Here is a 20,937-nt window from a genome sequence, read left to right as displayed (position 1 = left end):
GGGACCATTGTTAAGAGAGCAATTGGTATCTCATACCACCATAAGAACGGCGAATACAAAAATGTATCCGGAGTGCTCTTTAACGCTACTGGTTAGTCTTTGCCATGTTTAAATTATAAATATGTATGTGTATTGCATATTTCATTGCTCCAAAATAATGCACCATCAAAGCAAGAAATTAAAGCGGAAACGGACAGAAAACTTAATTGTTGGCATATTCCAGCAAACCTGCTAAACAAGACCATTATGTCACCAACCTTTTGCATGTGTCCATTCAACAAAGTACTAACAGCTGATGCACCAGTTTCTTCTGTGGAATGGAAAAGGATACAGAACATTAATAAATCCAAACTTTGATGGCCTAAAACCTATTAAAATACATTAATTGGTTGTTAATGTTATTAAGACAATACTACTGTATATAACAGTGTTTCCTAAACTAATTCCTCAGGGAGCACTAACAGTGCATGTTTCCCAGGTCTCCTCACAGAATCACAAGTAAAATATTTTGTTCCACCTGTGGATCTTTTAAAATGTGTTAGCCAGTGATGATTACACCTGTACACTAGCTAGGAAAAATGAAAACCATGCACTGTTAGTGCTTCCTGAGGAATGAGTTTAGGAAACACTGCTATATAATACTGTTAACTTACTAAAAGGTTACACATCAGCACAACATATTTTCAAATTCAGTGTACACATGACTGGAGGTCACTGCATTTCAAGTAGCCTTTTTTTTTCTCTCAGACATTAATCCCCTTCCTTAAATGGAAAAACCAACGGATTCCCATTTGTAACATTTCAGAAAGCCGCTGAGAAACTCCCCCCTGCCTCGGCAGAAAATGGTTATAATCCTGGATTTTACACCCTGGAGACATTTGAATGAATCCACTGTTCAGTGCAAAACAATCAAAGTCTTGATCAGCCAACTGCTCTGCTCTCCGACTAGCAGTCATGTTGCTTTAAGCGGTGGATTCATTTAAAGTTCTTCCAGGTGACTGACTTGCAAAGGCGTTTTTGCTGAAACATTGGAACAATGCAGTCCTGACAGAGGAGGGATGGTGAGATCTTGAGGAATAAAAATAATAAAATAATGGTACACATTGTAGGCATCTGTATTAATACTTTCTACAATGGTATCTGGATGGAATATCGACAGTAAATAGATTGAAGGTCAATAGATCGACACCACATGGTCGATAGGCAATAGGTCGACCTGGTCAAAAGGTCGACAGTGCAGAAGGTTGACAGGGTTAGAATAGTTTACTTTTTTATGGTTTTTCAACATTATTAAGGTTGGGGTTAGGCACAGGCACTAGGGGGAGGGTTAGGATTAAATAAAAAAAAAACAATAACCCACAAAACATGTGTTGACCATTTTGTGTCGGCAATGTGTGTCAACCATTTGAACCTGTCTACCCTCTGCACTATCGACCATTTGCCAGTTGACCTTGTCAAACTATTGTTTGTCAACCAACTGATATCGACCTATTGATTGTTTATCTAATTACTGTCGATCCATTATACCACACCCTTCTACAAGGCACTGACTGTACTTTAGTTCTCATGTTTCGACAACACTAAACAATGAATACAGGTTACTTTCAATTGTGACGTATAGCTAGGCTTGCCATAATATCCCTTTAAACCGGCATGAGTTACATAGGTTATGCGGCTAATCAATAGCAGTTGAAATCATGGCTTGAATTTAGTCAACCACAGAATCTGTGTAATTCAAAATGTTGGGGACTGTAGAGAAATACAACACTTTAGGCCAGAAGTTCCCAAACTAGATCCTCAAGGCCCTTACGGTCCAGGTTTTAAGGATAACATGCTTGGGCACAGGTGACTGTGTGGTCTATTTACTAAGCAGTGTTAGGAGACAGAGTGAAAAGTGATAAGATGCCAGCCAATCAGCTCCCAACTGTCATCTCTGTGGCTGTGTTTGAAAAATTACAGTTGGGAGCTGATTGGCTGGCACCTTATCACTTTTTTATCACTTTTCACTCTGTCTCCTAACACTGCTTAGTAAATAGACCCCTTAATTAGTACCTCAGTCTTTTGATTTAACCATCTGTGCTCACCCAAAGATATACTTAACACCTGAACCATTAGGGTGCCTTGAGGACCAAGTTTGGGAACCTCTGGCCTAAAAAGTGTTGGAGTTCATTGCAATCCCCAAATTTTTAGAAGACAATAGACAGATAAGCTTGTTGAATAATCCTTAGTGTGTAATATATATCTACCAGCACTGTTCGTTTGGCACTCCTCTTGCAATATTTACAGCTGCTCCGATGCCTTCTGCAGATAAGACAACTGTAGAAATAAAAAGACAGCGGCACTCGGAGTATGAATCAGGTGAGTATATTGTTAAATCCCGATACCAATGTTTCAGGGATACATTGCCCTTTTGTCAAGGTAACGGTTACCTTGACAAAAGGGCAATGTAGACCTGAAACGTTGGTATCAGGATTTAACAATATACTCACCCGATTCAGACTCAAGAGTGCCGCTGTCTTTTCTTCAGTTGTGTATAATTTGAATGCTCACTACATGGGGGTAATCAGAAGCCTAATCAAAATCTTAACCCCTCCCTTAAGCTGGGTACACACTAGACGACCTGTGTACTCAGCCAACGGCAAATGTGACAGAACGACATATAGTATGATCTGGACACACCACGCGATCTGGTGAACGGCCGATATGTTGTTTCTCCGTCGCATCCAAATGCATGGGGTCGCCTTCAGAGTGGTCTGCATGTACGGCAGATCTGAAGATGCGATGGGCGACCCGCGGAAGCACGCAATAGTGCGTACGCATTAGACCGATTTGCTGTTCTGATCTGTCCGTAAACAGCAAATTGTTCAAAATATCGTCTAGTGTGTACCCAGTTTTACATGCACTTGTGATGGGCCAATAAATTGATTGAGCACATACTGTTCTGAGTATCATTAATCACAATCTTGGTAAAGTTTTCTTCTAAGTATTTAATGTCACAAATTATTATTAGAATATTTTATTACATTTATTTGCATGTGGAATTAAAAATAAAATCCATTAGAGAGAAAAACTAGTGCAAAATTGTAGTACATGCAATTGAATTGCAAAATCCACTTAATATTTGCCTGTTCATGGGGTTTTAAAGCTTTCTGACTACTTCCCATGGTCATGCATTACCACTACCCCGACACAACCCCTCTAAAATAGTAATATTAAATAGTGGATTAGTAGAGTTGGGAGAAGAAAGGAATTACTTGCCAAATATAGAGTACTTGTCACTAAACATGCAGATTAGTGCAAAAACAAGATTTAATTTTGTGGAGTGAGACCATGATATCAGCTAAAACTGTGTAGCCTAGAGCAAGAATTTTTAAAGCGTTTCTGGCTGGCCAAAAGGCATATGCCCACCTTCATTCCATAAAACAATTAAATTTTTATACCGGCTATGACTGGCAGAGATCAGGGGAAGGGGGGAGGTATTTATCAAAGCTTGGAGTGTGTTCAAATTGGCAAAGATAAGCTGGGTACACAACGGCAGATATATTACAAACAAGTTGGCAGGTGTGTACACCTGATACGTCTGACATATTGCATTGGCTATGCAGCACAGCAGATGGCGGATACATCTGCTAGTGTGTACGGGTGACCTGCAGAGACCCGGTGGTGAATGCCAGCTCTACTGGTGGGTACATTTAAATACCTGTACAGTTGCGATGTCAGGCCAATCAAGTGTTGACTTGAGTATTCCCACTAGGCTGTTTTAGCGGTGCGCCTTGCTCTGCCTGATTTTAAGACAAAATGCGCCCTGCCTTATGAGCGGTGCCCCGCTAAAACAGCTTGCCCTGAGCCTTGGAATAGTTGCGGTGAATGATCACCGCCGGGTGAATAGACGCAGTGCGCATACGCATGGCATTTATTCACCGTGAGGGGAGAGCTTGGTGAGAAGCCCAGCACCTCCATAAGTGCTGGGCATGCCCCCCAGTGTGACAACTTGGAGGTGCACGCACAAGCTCCCTGCCGTCACCCACAGCGCCCTGCCCTGGCCACAGTCTAGCGGGAATGCTATAGTGATATTTCCAAGGCATTGACATGACAATCAATCAGCAATAGCTAATGTTATGCAATACATAAATATTAAAACTGATAAAAAAGCATTTTCCTATCAATACTGTAATGCTGGGTACACACTATGCGATATATCGTTTGTACAACGATAGAACTTTAAGTGTGTTGGCTTGTGTGTACACACAATATATCTGAAATAAGTTGTTCACAGATATCGCGTCGCCCGCGCAGCACGGCAGGTGCGATATATCTTGCAGACATATCGTACACATCTGACGGTATTTATCGACCCAGGCACTGGCCGCAGGAACTGCCGACACTGACATCACAACTGGGCCGGCCAGACATATTGAGCGTCCGATGGGCAAGTGTATGTGCTTAGCAAAAATCGCTTGGTCAGTATATGGGCGGACGATCGGCTGGCCGCTGGGTGGTGTACCCAGCATAATAGAAATCATGCATTTCACAAATGTAAAATAACAAAAATAGCAAAAGAAACATATTATATTTTCAACTTCATTTATTTTATTTTATAAAGAGGAAGAGGGTTTACCTTTTTTTATCTTTTTCTCCTGTATCTTCTCAGCACACATCTTGTAGGCCTCAGACTGCTGGTACTCTCTTAGCTCCTTCATGTACTGCTGTTTGTCCCTCTCTGCGTCATCCAAATACCTCTGAATGCAAATATTAGACTCTATATTACAGTATATCTTAAATAGGTGTTCATCATTTACAAGATTCCAAACCAAGGCATGAAGTTCATGAAACAAAAGCTATACGTCTGTATAAATCAGTCTGGAGTTCAAAGAGATGTGAAAATCACCAATGTCATATCAAAGCATATATCAAATAAATGTTTAAACCAGCTATACTGTAATGCACAGTGTCCAATGAGTAGTACTGCAATAGTACAGACATAATGCTGTAATACTTCTTATGGTCATTAGAAGCAATACATATCTCTGAAAAAGGTTTCTAGAATATACTGAATAGGAAATCAAGCCCCGAACAAACACTTTACATCCTCGTACCAGGAAGCTTTTCTTTATCATAGCCAAGAAACACAAGAATCAATTCTAATAACAAATAAAATAGATTATATTTCTCCAGCAAAATAAACCAGTGTAATATAAAGCTGTGTTACTTTCCGATTGGTTGATTATTTTTCTGAAATAATGCACAACTTTATTTTTTAAAGACCTGTTTCAGCTTTGGCTTGCTTGCTGACCTGTACTCATAGTTACTGATCTAATTTGTTACACAGTGGTCCTCACCAGCATATATGCACACTTGTGTATTCTGAAAGCAACTTCAGTTGGGTACAAACCATACGATGGCGCGACCCAGTGATGTGTTGTAATGATACATCGTGCCCGTAGTACACACACCACACAATCTGGCGTATGACGGCGCAATGTACCATTACTTGCTGCATGTGACTGCACCTTGTGATTAATTGCATTGTCCCTTCTGCCGTGCAGAGCACATGGGCAGATGCAATGAATGACCATTGGGCGCACACATTATACGATGTGTATGATATAACGGTCCGATCCGAACGATATATCGTACAATACATCATTTAGTGTGTACCCAGCTTTACACAGAGAAGCAGGTGACATAAATGCCATATATGGCTGCTAATATTTGACCTAAATGGATAAATCACTGACTTTGGTTTAGCTGACCACCGCTAGAGGTGTACCTTCCCGCATATGTATATTTCTAAGCCCTGTTAGGAGGGCAATAAAAATACACTTAGTAACGATTTTTTTCTATGGCTGAATTTCAACTTTAAAAAGGACTTCCAATTTATTGCAGATTAGATTGTAATCAACAAGACCTGCTTTTCAGGAGCTGCCAAAGTGCTCCATTCAGCCCCCAACATCTTGGTGATCTCCGGGAAAGGTAGGTCAGGATGCTGTGACCGAATCTGCTCCCTGCGCTCATTCAGAAACCGCACATAACCAGTAACAGGGGCTTTAGGTCCATTGGGTAGGATTTTTTTTCTTTTCTTTCCTTTGGGCCATCCTCTCTTCTTTACTGGCTAAATTGAAAGAAAATGTGGTATTTTAATGCTGTTCACTTTAAAACATGTTTAGTTGCATACACCAATACCTTACTAACATGTACCATTGTCAGTGCTATGCATAAGAAATTAGAGCTTCACATTATATTATAGTTTTAAACATAAAAAATTACAAAATAGTTACAGAAAGGCACAAGCATTTTACCTCTTCCTCATGGGCTGTGTTCTTCTCGCCACTTGTTCTGGGCACTTCAACTTTCTCCTGTTTGACTGCAACCAAAAAATTGCCACTGTGTGTTTTGGCAACTGGATGTCTAAAACAGAGAATTAACCACATTTGTGCATAAGAATCGTCAATTGAAAAGTTTTAAATAAAGTTAGAAGTGTAAATTATATAGTGTCCACTCACAATACTCCAGTCAGATGCTTAGTGGTTTGGGACATGGTCTATGGATATCTGCTGTAACCTTTTGTCAGAAAAAAACAAAAGACAAACATGATCAGAGTTCAATAAAAAAAAATTCAAATGGCACATCAGTTTAGTGGCATGGATATTACACATATCCAAGGAATGCTCTACATAGTATTGCGTTTCCATTAGATAATGTATGCAGAGTACTCTTTCCCTGGCATGACACCCTCATTCTACATCATTGTTTCATCATGTAGGAGTAATTTAGCATTAAGGTCCACGTACTACAACAAAGTGAGAATATATTACCTATAGTAGAGATTTTCTTTGCTTTAACACACAAACCTTTATTCAGTGTTGTTATTTCTGGGACGGTCCAGCCCTCCTCCACTCTGACCCCGCCCGGCCCTGTGACGCGCTGAAGGTCGCGCTATGAAACGTCAGCGCCGCACGACATGTTACTCGCGTCACCGGTCGGGGGGAGGGGGTCAGGCTTGAGGGCGGAGGATAATATCCCCATCCCCAGTATAAAAGGAAAGACGCGAGAGCGTTCTGCCTGCGTGCTCTCTGCTTTTTTTTAGCCACTGACGCGACCGAATGTTTCTTACTGGACCTTCTGTGTAGCCAGTTAGTGGGGCAGTATCAGTGCAGCCAACAAGTCTGGTTATCTATGTCCAAACAGCAAGTTGGGCGGTATTTGGCCGTTGTTAAAAATAAAAATTGTGTCCAAAATGCAATTAGGCAGTATCTGGCTGCTGTTAAAAAAAAAAAAATGCATCCGAAAAGCAATTGGGCAGTATCCGGGCTGCTGTTAGAAAATGCATCTGTGTTTAGCCAACTGTTACCCATAATGAGTAAAAATGTAAATCACAAAAGTTTCTTTAAGAAATGTGTGTACAGGTTTGGCGATATAGCAGAGCTTCTGTACACACCAGTGGATTCCTTCCAACTATGAACAGTCCAATTATTTAACCAGTGGCATGGTTTATTGGTTTTATATAATGTACAGTCATGGGCATAGGGAGGGCGGTTCCAGTGGAGCGCAATCTCCAGGCACCGATGATGTCCAGAGGGACCGAGGGCTGTTGCTTCCCCACTGCAACTGAACGCTGGCCTCTGCAGTGATCGGAGGCTAGCAGGATCGACAGCCCGGACAACGGCTATGATGGATCAGGTAAGTAGGGGGGGGGGGGGGGCACTACTTTATGGGGCACAACTACAGGGGCACAACTTTAAGGGGCACTGTAACAGAGTGTATATCAATATCACCATATATAGAGGAATATTAAGAAATCAATATATATATGTAAATGAATTACCCAGGATCTCAGGAACAAGTTTATCAGGGTCATTTATTATTATTATCCTTTATTTATATGGCGCCACAAGTGTTCCGCAGCGCCTTACATAGTACATAAAACTAATAAGTGAACAAAAAACAAACCAGTAACTTACAGTACAGTGAAGGACATTATATACATTGCTGCAATAGTGATTAAAACACAATAAGCAGCAGGGAGTTGGCAGAGACATGTTAGGTGCCCTTATGAGGAGTAAGGAGTAGAAGAAAGTGTAAGGAGAAGCACATGAGGGAAGAGGTCCCTGCTCATGAGAGCTTACATTCTGAAGGGGAGGGGCAGACAGACGTGACACAGAAGGGGAAGATGGGGAGGAGAGTGTATTATGTGTGTTAGGATGAGAGCTGGAAGGCCTTGATGAAGTAGTGGGTCTTAAGAGCCCGTTTGAAGATATGCAGTGAGGTGGAGAGTCTGAGAGGGAGACAGTTCCAAAGGTAGAGAGCAGCACGGTCAAAATCTTGGAGGCGGGAGTGGGAGGAAGTAATCAGTTGGCAAGAGAGGCGGCATGCATTTGTTGAGCGAAGTGGACGGGCGGGAGTGTGAAGGGGAGAAGGTCAGAAATGTATGGGGGGGAGGATTTAGTGAGGGCTTTGTAGGCAAGTGTAAGAACCTTGAATTGGCATCTGAAGGGGAGCCAGTGTAGGGCTTGAAGAAGAGGGGAAGCAGATGTAGAACGTCTGGAGAGAAAGATGAGTCGAGCAGCAGCATTGAGGACCGATTGTAGTGAGAGAGGTGGGAGGCCAGCTAGGAGAGGGTTACAGTAGTCCAATCTGGAGATCACCAGTGAGTGGATGAGGGTTTTAGTGGCATCCTGGGTGAGGAAGGGTCTAATTCTGGAAATATGTTTTAGGTGGAAGTGGCAGGACTGCGAGAGGTGCTGAATGTGTGAATTAAAGGAGAGGGAGGAGTCTAGAATACCTCCAAGACCGCGCACTTTGGGGATAGAGGAGATAGTTGTGCCATCAATAGATAAAGAAATTGTGGGAAGTGAGGTAATGGAAGAGGGTGGGAAGATGATCAGCTCAGTCCTAGACGTGTTAAGTTTAAGAAAGCGCTGGGACATCCATGAAGAGATAGCAGAGAGACAGTTGAAGATACAGGTAAGAAGCAAGGGGGAGAGGTCAGGGGTGGAAAGGTAAATTTGAGTATCATCAGCATAGAGATGAGATTGGAGGTCAAAAGAGTTAATGAGTTCACCTAGAGAGGACGTATATAGGGAGAAAAGGAGGGGTCCAAGAACAGAACCTTGGGGAACTCCTACCGTTAGTGGAAGTGGGGGGGAAGAGGAGTCCTGAGAGGAGACAGAGAAGGAACGATCAGAGAGGTAGGAGGACAGCCAGGAGAGGGCAATGCCACGGAAAACAGGAGAGTGAAGGATTTGCAGGAGGATAGGGTGGTCTACAGTGTCAAATGCAGCAAAGAGGTCAAGGAGAATGAGCAGAGAGGTAGTGGTCCTTGGATTTGACAGCAAGGAGGTCATTGCTGACTTTTGTGAGGGCAGTTTCAGTGGAGTGGAGAGAACAGAAGCCAGATTGAAATGAGTCAAGGAGTGAGTGGGAAGAAAGAAAGGTGGTAAGGCGGTTGTAAACAATAAGGCTCAAGGAGTTTGGAAGCAAAAGGGAGTAGAGAGATGGGTCGGTAGTTGGAGAGTATGTTAGGATCCAGGGTAGGTTTTTAAGAATGGGGGAGACAAGGGCATGTTTGAATGCAGAAGGGACAGTGCCAGATGATAGGGAGAGATTGAGGAGGTGGGCAAGATGGGAACAGGCAGCAGAGGAGACGGGAAGGGATAGGGTCAAGGGGGGAGGTGGAAGGAGGGGAGGGCCATGACTTCCTCTCCAGAAACAGGGGAGAAGGATGTCAGAGTTGGTGAGACAGAAGGGCAGAGGTGGTCAGGAAAGGGAGGGGCAGGAGTGCTGGGGGTCTGATGGGATAAGATGTCCTCACGTATGGAGTCAATTTTAGATGTAAAGTAGGTGGCAAAGTCAGGGGCAGAGAGTGGGAGTTGAAAGTGGCAAAGAGACGTCGGGGGTTTGCGGACTGGGAGGAGATGAGGTTTTTGAAATATGATTGTTTGGAGAGGGACGGCAGCACTATAGGATGAAAGAATAAATTTGAAATGGAGGAAGTCTGCCATAGAGTGCGATTTCCTCCACTGGCGCTCAGCAATTCTTGAACACTTCTGCAGGTATCTGGTGCATTTGGAATGCCAGGGTTGTGGTGTGGATCTGCGAGGGTGAGTAGTTATTGCCGGAGCAACAGAGTCAAGAGCAGAAGTAAGGGAGGCATTGTACAAGGAAGTGGCTTGTTCAGTACAAGAGAGAGAAGGGATAGGTGAAAGAAGCGAGTCCAGCAGAGAGGAAAAAGCAACAGTGTCAATAGCCTCAATGTTACGCTTAGTAATGGTAGCCTTAGGAGGTAACGGAGGGGAAGGAGAGAGGGATAAGTTAAAAGAGAGAAGGTGATGGTCAGAGAGGGGGAATTGGAGTAATCAGAGATATCACAACAGTGAGTAAAGACCAGGTCAAGTGAGTGCCCACTCACATGGGAGGATGATGAGGTCCATTGGGCGAGACCAAAGGAAGAGGTGAGAGTAAGGAGTTTAGCGGCAGAGGATTCTGTGGGAATGTCAATAGGAATATTAAAATCACCCTGGATAATGGAGGGAAGATCTGAGGAGAGAAAGTGACGGAGCCAGGAAGCAAAGTTATCAAGGAATTTGGAGGGAGAGCCAGGGGGACGGTAAATGACAGCTACTCTGAGGTTTACTGGTTGGAAGAGACTAATAGCATGAACCTCAAATGTGGGGAATGTAAGGGATGGTTCAGAGGGTATTAGCTGGTAGGAGTAATTGGCGGAGAGAAGGACCCCAACACCACCCCCCATAGCGTCCCCCAGGCCGGGGGGTGTGGGAGAAGGTGAGGCCCCCAGAGGAGAGAGAGTGGTATCAGAGGGTGAAATCCAGGTTTCAGTAATGTCTAGGAAATGTAGAGAGTTGGAGATGAAAAGGTCATGAGTGGGGACCAGTTTATTACAGACTGACCTGGCATTCCAGAGGGTACAGGATAGAGAGATAGCGTTTGTGGGGGAGATGTGAATAAGATTATCCGGGTTGCTGTAATGTGGAGGTAAGATTAATTTGGGGGACCGATACGAAAAGAGGTTAGTGATGGTGCGGGCACCTGAACTAGAAAGGGAACCTGTAGGAGGTGTGCAGGGAGGGAGATGTGGATGGCAGTGGGGTGAAGTGATAGGGAGAGGAGAGTAGGAGGAGGGATTAGTTGTGGGGTAGTAGGACAAAAGGGTGGTAGAACAGGATGAAAGTGGAGTAATGGGAGAGGAGGAGGTGGATGAGATAAGGGGGAAAGGATAAAGGTGGAAGTAGGGGGCTAAACAGAGGGTATGCAGTTGGGAAACCGGCTGCCTTAATACCGACAGCCGGCTTCTCGGCTGCTTTATCCCGGCATGGGATAAATGACCGGCGTCTATATCTAGACGCCTGTCATTTACCCGACACCGGCGCCCGGCATCCTGATTGAAGGGATGCCGGGCACCGCGAGCGGACAGCTGCGGGGGGGATGGTTAGGTTTAGGGCACCCGGGGGGGACTTAGGGTTAGGCACCCCCCCCCTGGGAGGGTTAGGCTAGGGGGAGGGAGGGATAGGCTCCCACGGGGGGAGGTTAGGGTTAGGCAACCCCCTGGGGGACTTAGGTTTAGGCAGCGGGGAAGGGGGCGGTTAGTGTTAGGCAGCCCTAATGAGGGTTACTGGGTTAGGTTAGTTTATACTTACCTTAGGGACGATCAGGATTTCCAGCGCTGTCGGGCTTCCGCTGCTGGGCTCTGCTGATCTGTCGGGCTGCCGGTAATCGAACTGCCGACAGATCAGCAGCCGGGATTCCATACCGATTTCGAACAGAGGATTAGGTAGAAACTGAGTGAAGGAGGGAGTTGAAGAAAACCTAGTCATGGTGTTACGTAAACTAGAGGGTTGAAAATTGGAAATATAAATGAAATATGAACGCAAGAGATTTGTAGAAATACAAGTGAAAGAACAATGTTGGTAAATATGTATGCAGATTAACAAGTTTGTTATTGAGTGGATTAAAAGTGGGGATCAAATGTGTGCAAAATTTGAATTATAATGTAGACTGTAAGCAGATAAATGGAAAAGATTTCTGGACTGCACAACCTGACTATATATGTAATGGGAGGTGCTACCTGATGAGACTAATTGCAGGCACAGAAACAGACAAATCTCAGGTGCACAACTCCAAATTATTAATAATATATATATAAATGCAATAAAATTTTGCAATCAATAGAGGTTTTTAGCATTATCATGGCGAAGGTTATGGGCCTACCCACCATATCCAGGTAACCTCTTTCGGGTAGGTCCCTAACATACTAAGGTTCAAATTCAGAGCGCAGGACCCCCCAAAACCGGCCCAGCTAAGCCGCCCCAGGGCACCACCATAGTAAGAAAAGTGCAGATTTGTCTGTTTCTGTGCCTGTTAGCAGATAAATGTAGACTGTAAGCAGATAAAGGAAGTGAGGCTGGGCAAGAGAGCTAAGATAAAAGAAAGTATTTCCAAGTGGAAAAAGGCAAACTGACATGGGCACAAGTATGCATTGAGATGTACAGTATGTAAACCTCAGAAGGCCAGCATTATTAGTAGCAGTAGAACTGTTGATTTCTTTACGTGACTGCACAGGGGGCCTGATTCAGAGCCGGACGCTATTTGCGGACGGTCGTTCTGAAAAAGGGGCTGGCTATTTAAATTGAGCGCTCGCTGTTTGCGGTCTGTTGACGCCTCTATGTCTGAACGAGCGAACGAAACATGCGCTCGCTATTTTGTAAAGACGCCCCCTGGCCGCTCGCATCATACGTCATCTCCGCTGTTAGATTAATCGAGTACATCGAAAGGCGTATGAACTGCTCGCTATTCTTGTGGTAGCATTTTCCTACCGCAATCATGCGAGCAGTTCAGGCTAAAAGACAACCAAGTGACGTGGTCGATGACGCTGCTTTGTTAATTATGCACACCCTTAAAATGCCCGTTTTGACCGTTTGGCACGCCTGCGTTCGGATCTCCACTCCCCGTTTTCAAGCACCTTCCCCTGTTACCACCCACAAACGCCTCATCCTGTCACTCAAATTAGGAGGCATTCGCTATTTTGCGAGCACACGATTTCCGACTGGTTGGCGCATGCACATTACAACCCATACGCATGCGCAGATGTGCGAACATCGCTCGGAGCGAACGAGCGGCTGCTTACGAGCGGCTCTGAATCAGGCCCAGGGAGTCCAGGTGTAACAGTCCTGAATATGTAGACAGCAGTGGTTTGTAGATTGTTGGAATTTATCCTCCTTCTTTCATTTACATATCAACAGACATGGTTTAGCACAAACCGCCTTAGCAGTTCACACATATTGGCCCGTATTCAATTTGGAGCAAAAAGCCGAGATAGGTAAAAAAGTTTCGCCGATGACGTCATTTCACCAGGCGGAAAAGTATCGCCGTATTCAATTTGAAAGACTTTCCACCTAGGCGGAAAGTCAGTGCAGTGTAATAGGCAAAAAAGTTTCTACTTCAGGGTCCATAGGAAACCTTGGGGTATAGGTGTGACGTCAGTCATCGGGCACCATAGAGTTAAGCTTTCAGCCTCCCAGGATGCACTAGGGTCACCCTCCTATTCCCCGCCCCCGAGCCAAGGCATCTCAGTTTAGTTTGGTGCCCGGCCGGAGTCGGGTGCACCTGTTGGAGTGGGGGCCAAGAAGAACCCTTGAAGTTTTCTTCATGCAGCTGTGGCTGCACATCTGGAAGTACAGCATGGACAGTCAGTCCTGACGTCCATGCTGTCTTCCCTACACCCCCGCTGGTACCGATCCGAAAATGCTGGTGAGCATCTGGGGTCACAGCTAGCGGTGACCCCAGATGTTCAGGACCATGGCCGGAATCAAGGGGGACAGCAAGGTAAGCAGCGGGGTCCTGAGGTGGGTCCCCGCTGTTACATGGTCCAGAGTCCCCAGGCAGGGGGCTCCCTGGGGACTGGCTGCAGCGTGGAGCCAGGTATATAACCTGCGCTTCCACTACCCCCCTGGGACAGCGGACCGCAGCAGAGCGGTAGCGCTGCAGCGTCCCGGGGGTTAAATGCATGCCAGGGGAGCGCGCCTTCCCTGTCTCACAGCCGGCGCCTCCCCCGCTGCACACAGCCCTCTCTGCAATACGCCGACTGGCCCTGTGGCAGCGCTCCTCCCCCAGGCCAGCCTCCTCTCTGCTCCTCGGCGGCCATCTTCAAGAACGCATGGTGAATGCTGCTGGAAGTCTGGACGGAGGCATCGTGGTCTGGGTCCCCCCGCATACCTCTCCTCCGCTGTGGTCTGGTCTGTGTATGCAGCTCTGTGTCCTACCAGACTCTGTGTCTGTGTAGTTGATTTATCAGCGCTGATTAGTGCAGGAATTGAGTTTCTTTGCATTGTATGTGACTGTGCTAGCGCTGCTGCCTGTACTTTCCATTTCTGACTGTCAGCCTTATTACTGTCCCTGTTCTTTCTGCTAAAGCCCTTGCGGTGCGGCGCTGCAGTGTGGTCTCTCGCCTTTTTAAAAAAATTGGTGAGAGGGGTCACATACTTTCTACCATCATGTCTGAAAGTAACTTTCCTCTCTGGCTGCAGTGTACTACGTGTAAAGTACCTTTAGCGGAGGGGGAGGGTAGCGCGGAGGGTCTCTGCTGGCAGTGTTTGTCGTTGGCGTGGCCTATTACGGTTACTGCACTGGTACAGGAGCCGCCCTGGGCTTGTTTCGCTAAGGCGCTTACAACCTTAGTGGGCCAGTTAGCTCCGCAGCCTGCGTTTACGCAGATGGGTTTGTCCCAGCAATCAGTGGTGTCGTCACCCATGCAGGGTTTCCCAAGACAATTGGTGGTACCCCGCAGTCTCCCTATTTCCCCTCTCTCGGTTTCTCAGGAGCCGGCGTGGGTTAACTCCCTGACGAGTTCTGTACAGCACTTGTCGGATGTGTTGCAAGGGGAGTCTGTGATGCGGCCACATAAACGGCCGGTGGCGTCTCTGTCGGCTCCTTATGAGGATGACGAAGGGACGTCTGATGATGGGGAGATTCTGGATCCTTACGATCAGGAACCTCTCCGTACTAAGGAAGCGGACGCTAGGTCCAAGGTGTATATTCCTGGACTTATTCGGGCAGTCCGCACAGCCTTGGTGATTGAGGACGAAGTTCCCCCAGCGGCTAAATCCAAGTATGCATCTTTTAAGGATGTGAAGGGTGACGCCACAGTCTTTCCTCTTTCGGGTCAGTTGGTGGACCATTTAGAGGAGGCGTGGAAACAGCCTGGCAAGCGATACCAGCCGCAGAGGCGTCTGGCGGTGGCTTATCCGTTCGCGGATAATTATTTTGCTAAGTGGGAATCCCCTCCACAGGTGGATTCTCATGTGACACTTCTTGTCCGTAGTGCCACATTACCAATGCCATCCATGTCCTCCCTTAAGGATGCTACGGACCGCAAGGTGGAGATCTGCCTGAAGTCCGCTTATTCCCTTGCGGGGGGGGGCAGCGTGGTTGGCTATGGCCATTTGCTGGGTTGCCAGAGCTATGGAGCGCTGGGCGGATTCGTTGGAGGCGTCCTTCGATTCCGGCTGAGCAGGCGGAGTTGATTGGTAATCTCCATGATTCGGCCACTTATATCAACGAGGCGGCCTTAGACATTAGTACCCTGCGTCTCGAATTTCTTCAGCAGCGATGGCTGCTCGTCGCACCTTGTGGTTGCGATCTTGGAAGGCGGACGCTGATTCCAAAAAGGGGTTGGAGGCGTTGCCCTTTAACGGAGAAGTTCTCTTCGGTCCAGATCTGGACAAGATTGTAGCCACACTGGCGGCAGCCAAATGGGCATGTCTCCCATCGGCCGCTGTCCCTTCTGGTTCAGGACCATCGTCCTTTCGGTCTTATAGGGCCCAGGGCAGGCCCAAACCACAGTCTTTTCCCCGACAGGCTGGCCCCAAGAAATCAGCCAAGCCCTGGAAACAGACCTGGAGTACCAGACGTCCGGCCCGTAAGCCAGATGACAAGCCTGCGGCCTGACGGTCCGGGCCTCCCTTTGGGGGATCCCAAAGTGGGAGGCCGTCTGCTGCAGTTCGCCCGGTGTTGGTCGGTCACCACGACAGACACTTGGGTTCTCGAGGTGGTCTCCCACGGGTATGCCCTCTCCTTCCGGCACAGACCCCCGGCTCGATTTTTCACCATGGGTCTACCATCAGACCGGAACAAGGCCACGGAGCTGCGGAAGGTCTTGCACACTATGCTCCAAGCTGGAGTTATAGTGCCTGTTCCATTCTCCCAGAGGGGCCAGGGTTTCTATTCCAATCTCTTTTTGGTGCAGAAACCCAATGGGTCGTATCGTCCGATTCTCAACCTCAGGGCTCTCAACAAGTCTTTGCGGGTGCCGAAGTTTCGGATGGAGACCCTACGGTCCATCATTCTGGCGCTGGAACCTGGGGACTACATGGTGTCATTGGACATACAGGACGCTTACCTGCATGTCCCTATTCTTTTGCGCCATCAGCAGTTCCTCAGGTTTGCAATCCGCAGCGACCACTTTCAGTTCCGGGCGTTACCTTTTGGCCTGGCGACAGCACCACGTGTTTTCACCAAGGTGATGGCGGTCATGGCGGCTTCCCTGCGGCTGCAAGGAGTCCGCATGTTGCCGTACTTGGACGACCTTCTCTTAGTGGCAGGATCTCCGGAGCTCCTTCTGCGCCACTTGGACCTGACCATTGCGCTACTGCAATGGCACGGCTGGTTAATAAACTGGCAGAAGTCCACTCTAATCCCGTCTCAGCGGATTCTGCACCTCGGAGCCTTATTGGACTCGGGACAGCAAAGGATCTTTGTGACGGGGGAAAAGATCTCTGCTTTACAGTCGAAGGTGCGCAGTTGTCTGCACAGCCGCCGGGTGTCTCTACACTCGGCGATGAGGTTACTGGGCTCCATGGAATATGCCCAGTTTCAGTCCAGACCTCTGCAGCGCCTGATCCTGTCCAAGTGGAACGGGCTGCCTCAGTCTCTAAAATCCAAGACGATAGTGCTCACCCCGGAGGTTCGCCTGTCCTTTGCCTGGTGGTTGCAGACGACCCATCTCAACAGGGGACGTCTGTTCTGGGTACCGAATTGGGTCCTGTTGACAACGGACGCCAGTCTTCGGGGCTGGGGAGCAGTTTCGGGTCCACACTTGTTCCAGGGCAGGTGGACTCCGACAGAAGCAGAGCTTCCAATAAACATCTTGGAACTCCGAACGGTTTTCAATGCTCCCCAGCAGGCACATCGGGTTCTCCAGGGTCGCCCAGTGCAGGTCCAGTCGGACAACGCTACCACCGTGTCCTACATAAACCGGCAAGGAAGAACCCGAAGTCAGGCGGCTCTCGTAGAGGTGTCTCGGATCCTGGTATGGGCGGAGTGCAATCTTCCGGCTATATCAGCTGTCTTCATCCCGGGAGTGCTAAATTGGGAGGCAGACTTTCTCAGTCGCCAGGACGTTCATCCGGGGGAATGGTCCCTGCACCCGGACGTTTTTCAACTTCTGGTGGACAAGCGGGGTCTTCCAGAGATCGACCTCATGGCGTCCCGGCACAACAACAAGTTGCCAGTGTACGGGTCTTGCACAAGAGACGAAAAGGCGTCTCTGGTGGATGCTCTGTCCGTCCGGTGGACTTTCTGGTTCGCTTACCTGTTTCCTCCGGTTTCCCTTCTTCCACGGGTAATCCGGAAATTCAAACAGGAAGGAGGGACGCTCCTGTTGATAGCTCCCTTGTGGCCCAGACGGCACTGGTTCTCAGACCTTCAGGGTCTGTCCGTGGACAGTCCTCTGCGGTTGCCGCTACGACCGGACCTTCTGTCGCAGGGTCCTTGTTTCACCCGGACCTGACTCGGCTGTCTTTGACGGCGTGGCTGTTGAGACAGCCATGTTAAGGTCCTGGGGGTTTTCCAGCTCTGTAGTGCGTACCATGTTAAGAGCCCGGAAACCGTCTTCCGCGAGGATATACCATCGCGTGTGGCATACGTTCTTCCAGTGGTGTCAACCGAGAGGTTATGCACCGCGGGAGTTTCGTCTGTCTCGGATACTCGCCTTCCTACAAGCGGGACTAGACCATGGGCTTCGCCTTGCTTCTTTGAAGGTACAGGTTTCGGCCTTGTCTATCTGGTTTCACCGTAGGATTGCTACAATCCCTGATGTGCGCACCTTTATGCAGGGCGTTCTGCGAATTCAGCCGCCTTTTGTTCCACCTGTTGCTCCTTGGGACTTGACAGCCGAACAGCTGTTGATCAGACTTGTTACCAGTGGGTCCTGGGAGATGCATGCATACACATTGACAGTTATGGTGACCACCCTGGCTTGGCTAAGTACATTACTATAATGCTATGCCTCACCTGTGTATTGGATTCCACTTCTTGCTGACATCACTTTTGTTGCTGCTATATTTATGATGATGTCGTTGTATCCTGTTTATTAACACAGATGACTTTTTTGCATTTACTATTGGATGTGCTTGTTCTTTGTGCAAAATATTTGACTATACCTTTATGTGCCTAGCACTCCCCTGCTTTTAGATTTAAGAGTGCTACTGGGTTTTGATTTTATATATATATATATATATACAGTCAGGTCCATAAATATTGGGACATTGACAGAATTTTCATATTTTGGCCTCTATTCACCACCACAATGGCTTTGAAATGAAACAAACAAGATGTGCTTTAACTGCAGACTTTCAGATTTAATTTGAGGGTAATTACATCCATATCAGGTGAACGGTGTAGTAATTACAAGGGTTTCTATATGTGCCTCCCACTTTTTAAGGGGCCAAAAGTAATGGGACTATCAACTAGGGGTGAGCGGGTTCGGATTTCTGAAATCCGAACCCCCCCCGAGCCCCCCCGATCCGAGTCAGGCTCGACTTTTCCCGCCTGACTCGGATCTGAAATCGAGGCAAAACGTCATCATCCCGCCTTCCGAGTCTCGCGGGTTTTGGATCCTATATAAGGTACCCGCGTCGGCGCCATTTTCTCACTCGGCTGTGGACAGTGAAGAGGGAGAGTGGGAGTTAGGGCTGGCTGGGCTGTGTAGTGTAGTGCAGAGTAGTGTTGTGCTGTGCTGCGCTGTGCTGCTGTTGTCCACTACTTCAAAGTCCATAGGGGCTGGCTGTGTTGTGCTGTGCTGCTGTTGTTAATAGGGGCTGTGTCCACTACTTCAAAGTCCATAGGGGCTGGCTGGACTGTGTTGTGCAGTCAGTTCTCCATAGGGGCTGTGTCCACTCCAAAGTCCTGTGCAGTGTCCCAGTCCTAAGGGGGTGCTGTAGTGTTGTCCAGGGGGTGCTCTGTCCATCAGGGGTGCTCCCCCCAAGTGCTAAAAAAATAATATTTTTTGTGTGTTTGTGAATTGTGTGCGCAGTAGCCGCACGTGCATCAACAAAGTAGTGCCAAGCGTGCGCCTGTGTCATAAGTAAAGGGCCGGCTGGCTTGACCGTTAAAGGGTGCTGTAACTCCCAAAGTACACTCCAGTCCAAACCAAAAAAAAAATTATTTTCTGTGTTTGTGAATTGTGTGCGCAGTAGCCGCACGTGCATCAACAAAGTAGTGCCAAGCGTGCGCCTGTGTCATAAGTAAAGGGCCGGCTGGCTTGACCGTTAAAGGGTGCTGTAACCCCCAAAGTACACTCCAAACCAAAAAAATATATATTTTCTGTGTTTGTGAATTGTGTGCGCAGTAGCCGCACGTGCATCAACAAAGTAGTGCCAAGCGTGCGCCTGTGTCATAAGTAAAGGGCCAGCTGGCTTGACCGTTAAAGGGTGCTGTAACCCCCAAAGTACACTCCAGTCCAAACCAAAAAAAAAATTATTTTCTGTGTTTGTGAATTGTGTGCACTGTGGCTGCACGTGCATCAAGAAAGGAGCAGTGCCAAGCGTGCGCCTGTGTCCCATAAGTAAAGAGCCGACTGGCTCATTTCTTAAAGGGCGGTGTAACCCACAAAGTGCACTACTCTCCAGCAAAAATAAAAAAATATTTTCTGTGTTTGTGTGCGCTTTAGCCGCACGTATCTATCAATATAACATAAATGGAGGACCAAACTTTCTCCGATAAAAATAAAATAGGGAAAGATCAAGAAGCACTTTCTCCTAGTGCTAGTGCTGTTGCTGCTGCTGGGAGTTGTTCATCATCCCAGAGAGGAAGTAGGAACATCTCTACTTTTACTAAACAATTGACCCTCCAACAGTCCCTAGCGATGAGGATGAAGTACGACAGCAGTCATCCTGAAGCAAAACGTATAACTGAGGCCTTGACTGCTATGTTGGTGTTAGACGTGCGTCCGGTATCCGCCATTAGTGCAGTGGGATTTAGACAATTGATGGAGGTAGTGTGTCCCCGGTTCCAAATCCCGTCTAGATTCCACCTGCATCCTCAAAGCAGCAGCGACAATCGTGCGTCTGTCTGTTAAAGGATGGTGTAACCCTCAAAGTGCGCTCCACAAACAATAAAAATATTCTTCTTTTTTTTTCTGTCTTTGTGAAATGTGTGGGCTGTAGCCGCACCTGCATCCTTAAAGCAGCAGCGACAAGCGTGCGTCTGTCTGTTAAAGGGTGGTGACACCCTCAAAGTGTGCTACACAAACAATAAAAATATTGTTCTTTTTTTTCTGTCTTTGTGAAATGTGTGGGCTGTAGCCGCACCTGCATCCTTAAAGCAGCAGCGACAAGCGTGCGTCTGTCTGTTAAAGGGTGGTGACACCCTCAAAGTGTGCTACACAAACAATAAAAATATTGTTCTTTTTTTTTCTGTCTTTGTGAATTGTGTGGGCTGTAGCCGCACTTGCATCCTCAAAGCAGCAGCGACAAGCGTGCGTCTGTCTGTTAAAGGGTGGTGTAACTCTCAAAGTGCTCCAAAAAATAAAAAACTATTTTTTTTATGTGTTTGTGACTTGTGTGCGATGTAACCGCACTTGCATCCTCAAAGCAGCAGCGACAAGCGTGCGTCTGTCTGTTAAAGGGTGGTGACACCCTCAAAGTG

General features: G+C 47.2%; 1 protein-coding gene across 3 annotated transcripts in view; it reads right to left on the bottom strand.

Annotated features, from left to right (window-relative positions):
* HMG20B (high mobility group 20B) overlaps positions 1-6,952 on the bottom strand; it is a 58,607-nt gene extending 51,655 nt beyond the window's left edge. For 2 of the 3 annotated variants that reach the window (XM_088452957.1, XM_088452958.1), the window contains exons 1-6: positions 6,852-6,952; positions 6,504-6,561; positions 6,300-6,408; positions 5,909-6,112; positions 4,619-4,739; positions 258-310 (exon numbers count right to left, since the gene is read on the bottom strand). In XM_088452957.1, the coding sequence (XP_088309083.1) occupies positions 258-310; positions 4,619-4,739; positions 5,909-6,112; positions 6,300-6,408; positions 6,504-6,538 (522 nt within the window). In that variant the 5' untranslated portion in view covers positions 6,539-6,561; positions 6,852-6,952. Of the gene's footprint in view, positions 1-257; positions 311-4,618; positions 4,740-5,908; positions 6,113-6,299; positions 6,409-6,503; positions 6,562-6,815 lie in introns of all 3 variants that reach the window. The other variant, XM_088452959.1, reaches the window with a different exon arrangement.
* Between the last annotated feature and the right edge of the window lie 13,985 nt (positions 6,953-20,937).

This window comes from Taudactylus pleione, unplaced genomic scaffold (assembly GCF_031769625.1).
Source record: "Taudactylus pleione unplaced genomic scaffold, aTauple2 ptg000560l, whole genome shotgun sequence".
NCBI classification, from domain to species: Eukaryota; Metazoa; Chordata; class Amphibia; order Anura; family Myobatrachidae; genus Taudactylus; species Taudactylus pleione.
The sequence above is the reverse complement of the archived record's forward strand: the minus strand, read 5'-3'. Positions and strand labels throughout refer to the sequence as shown.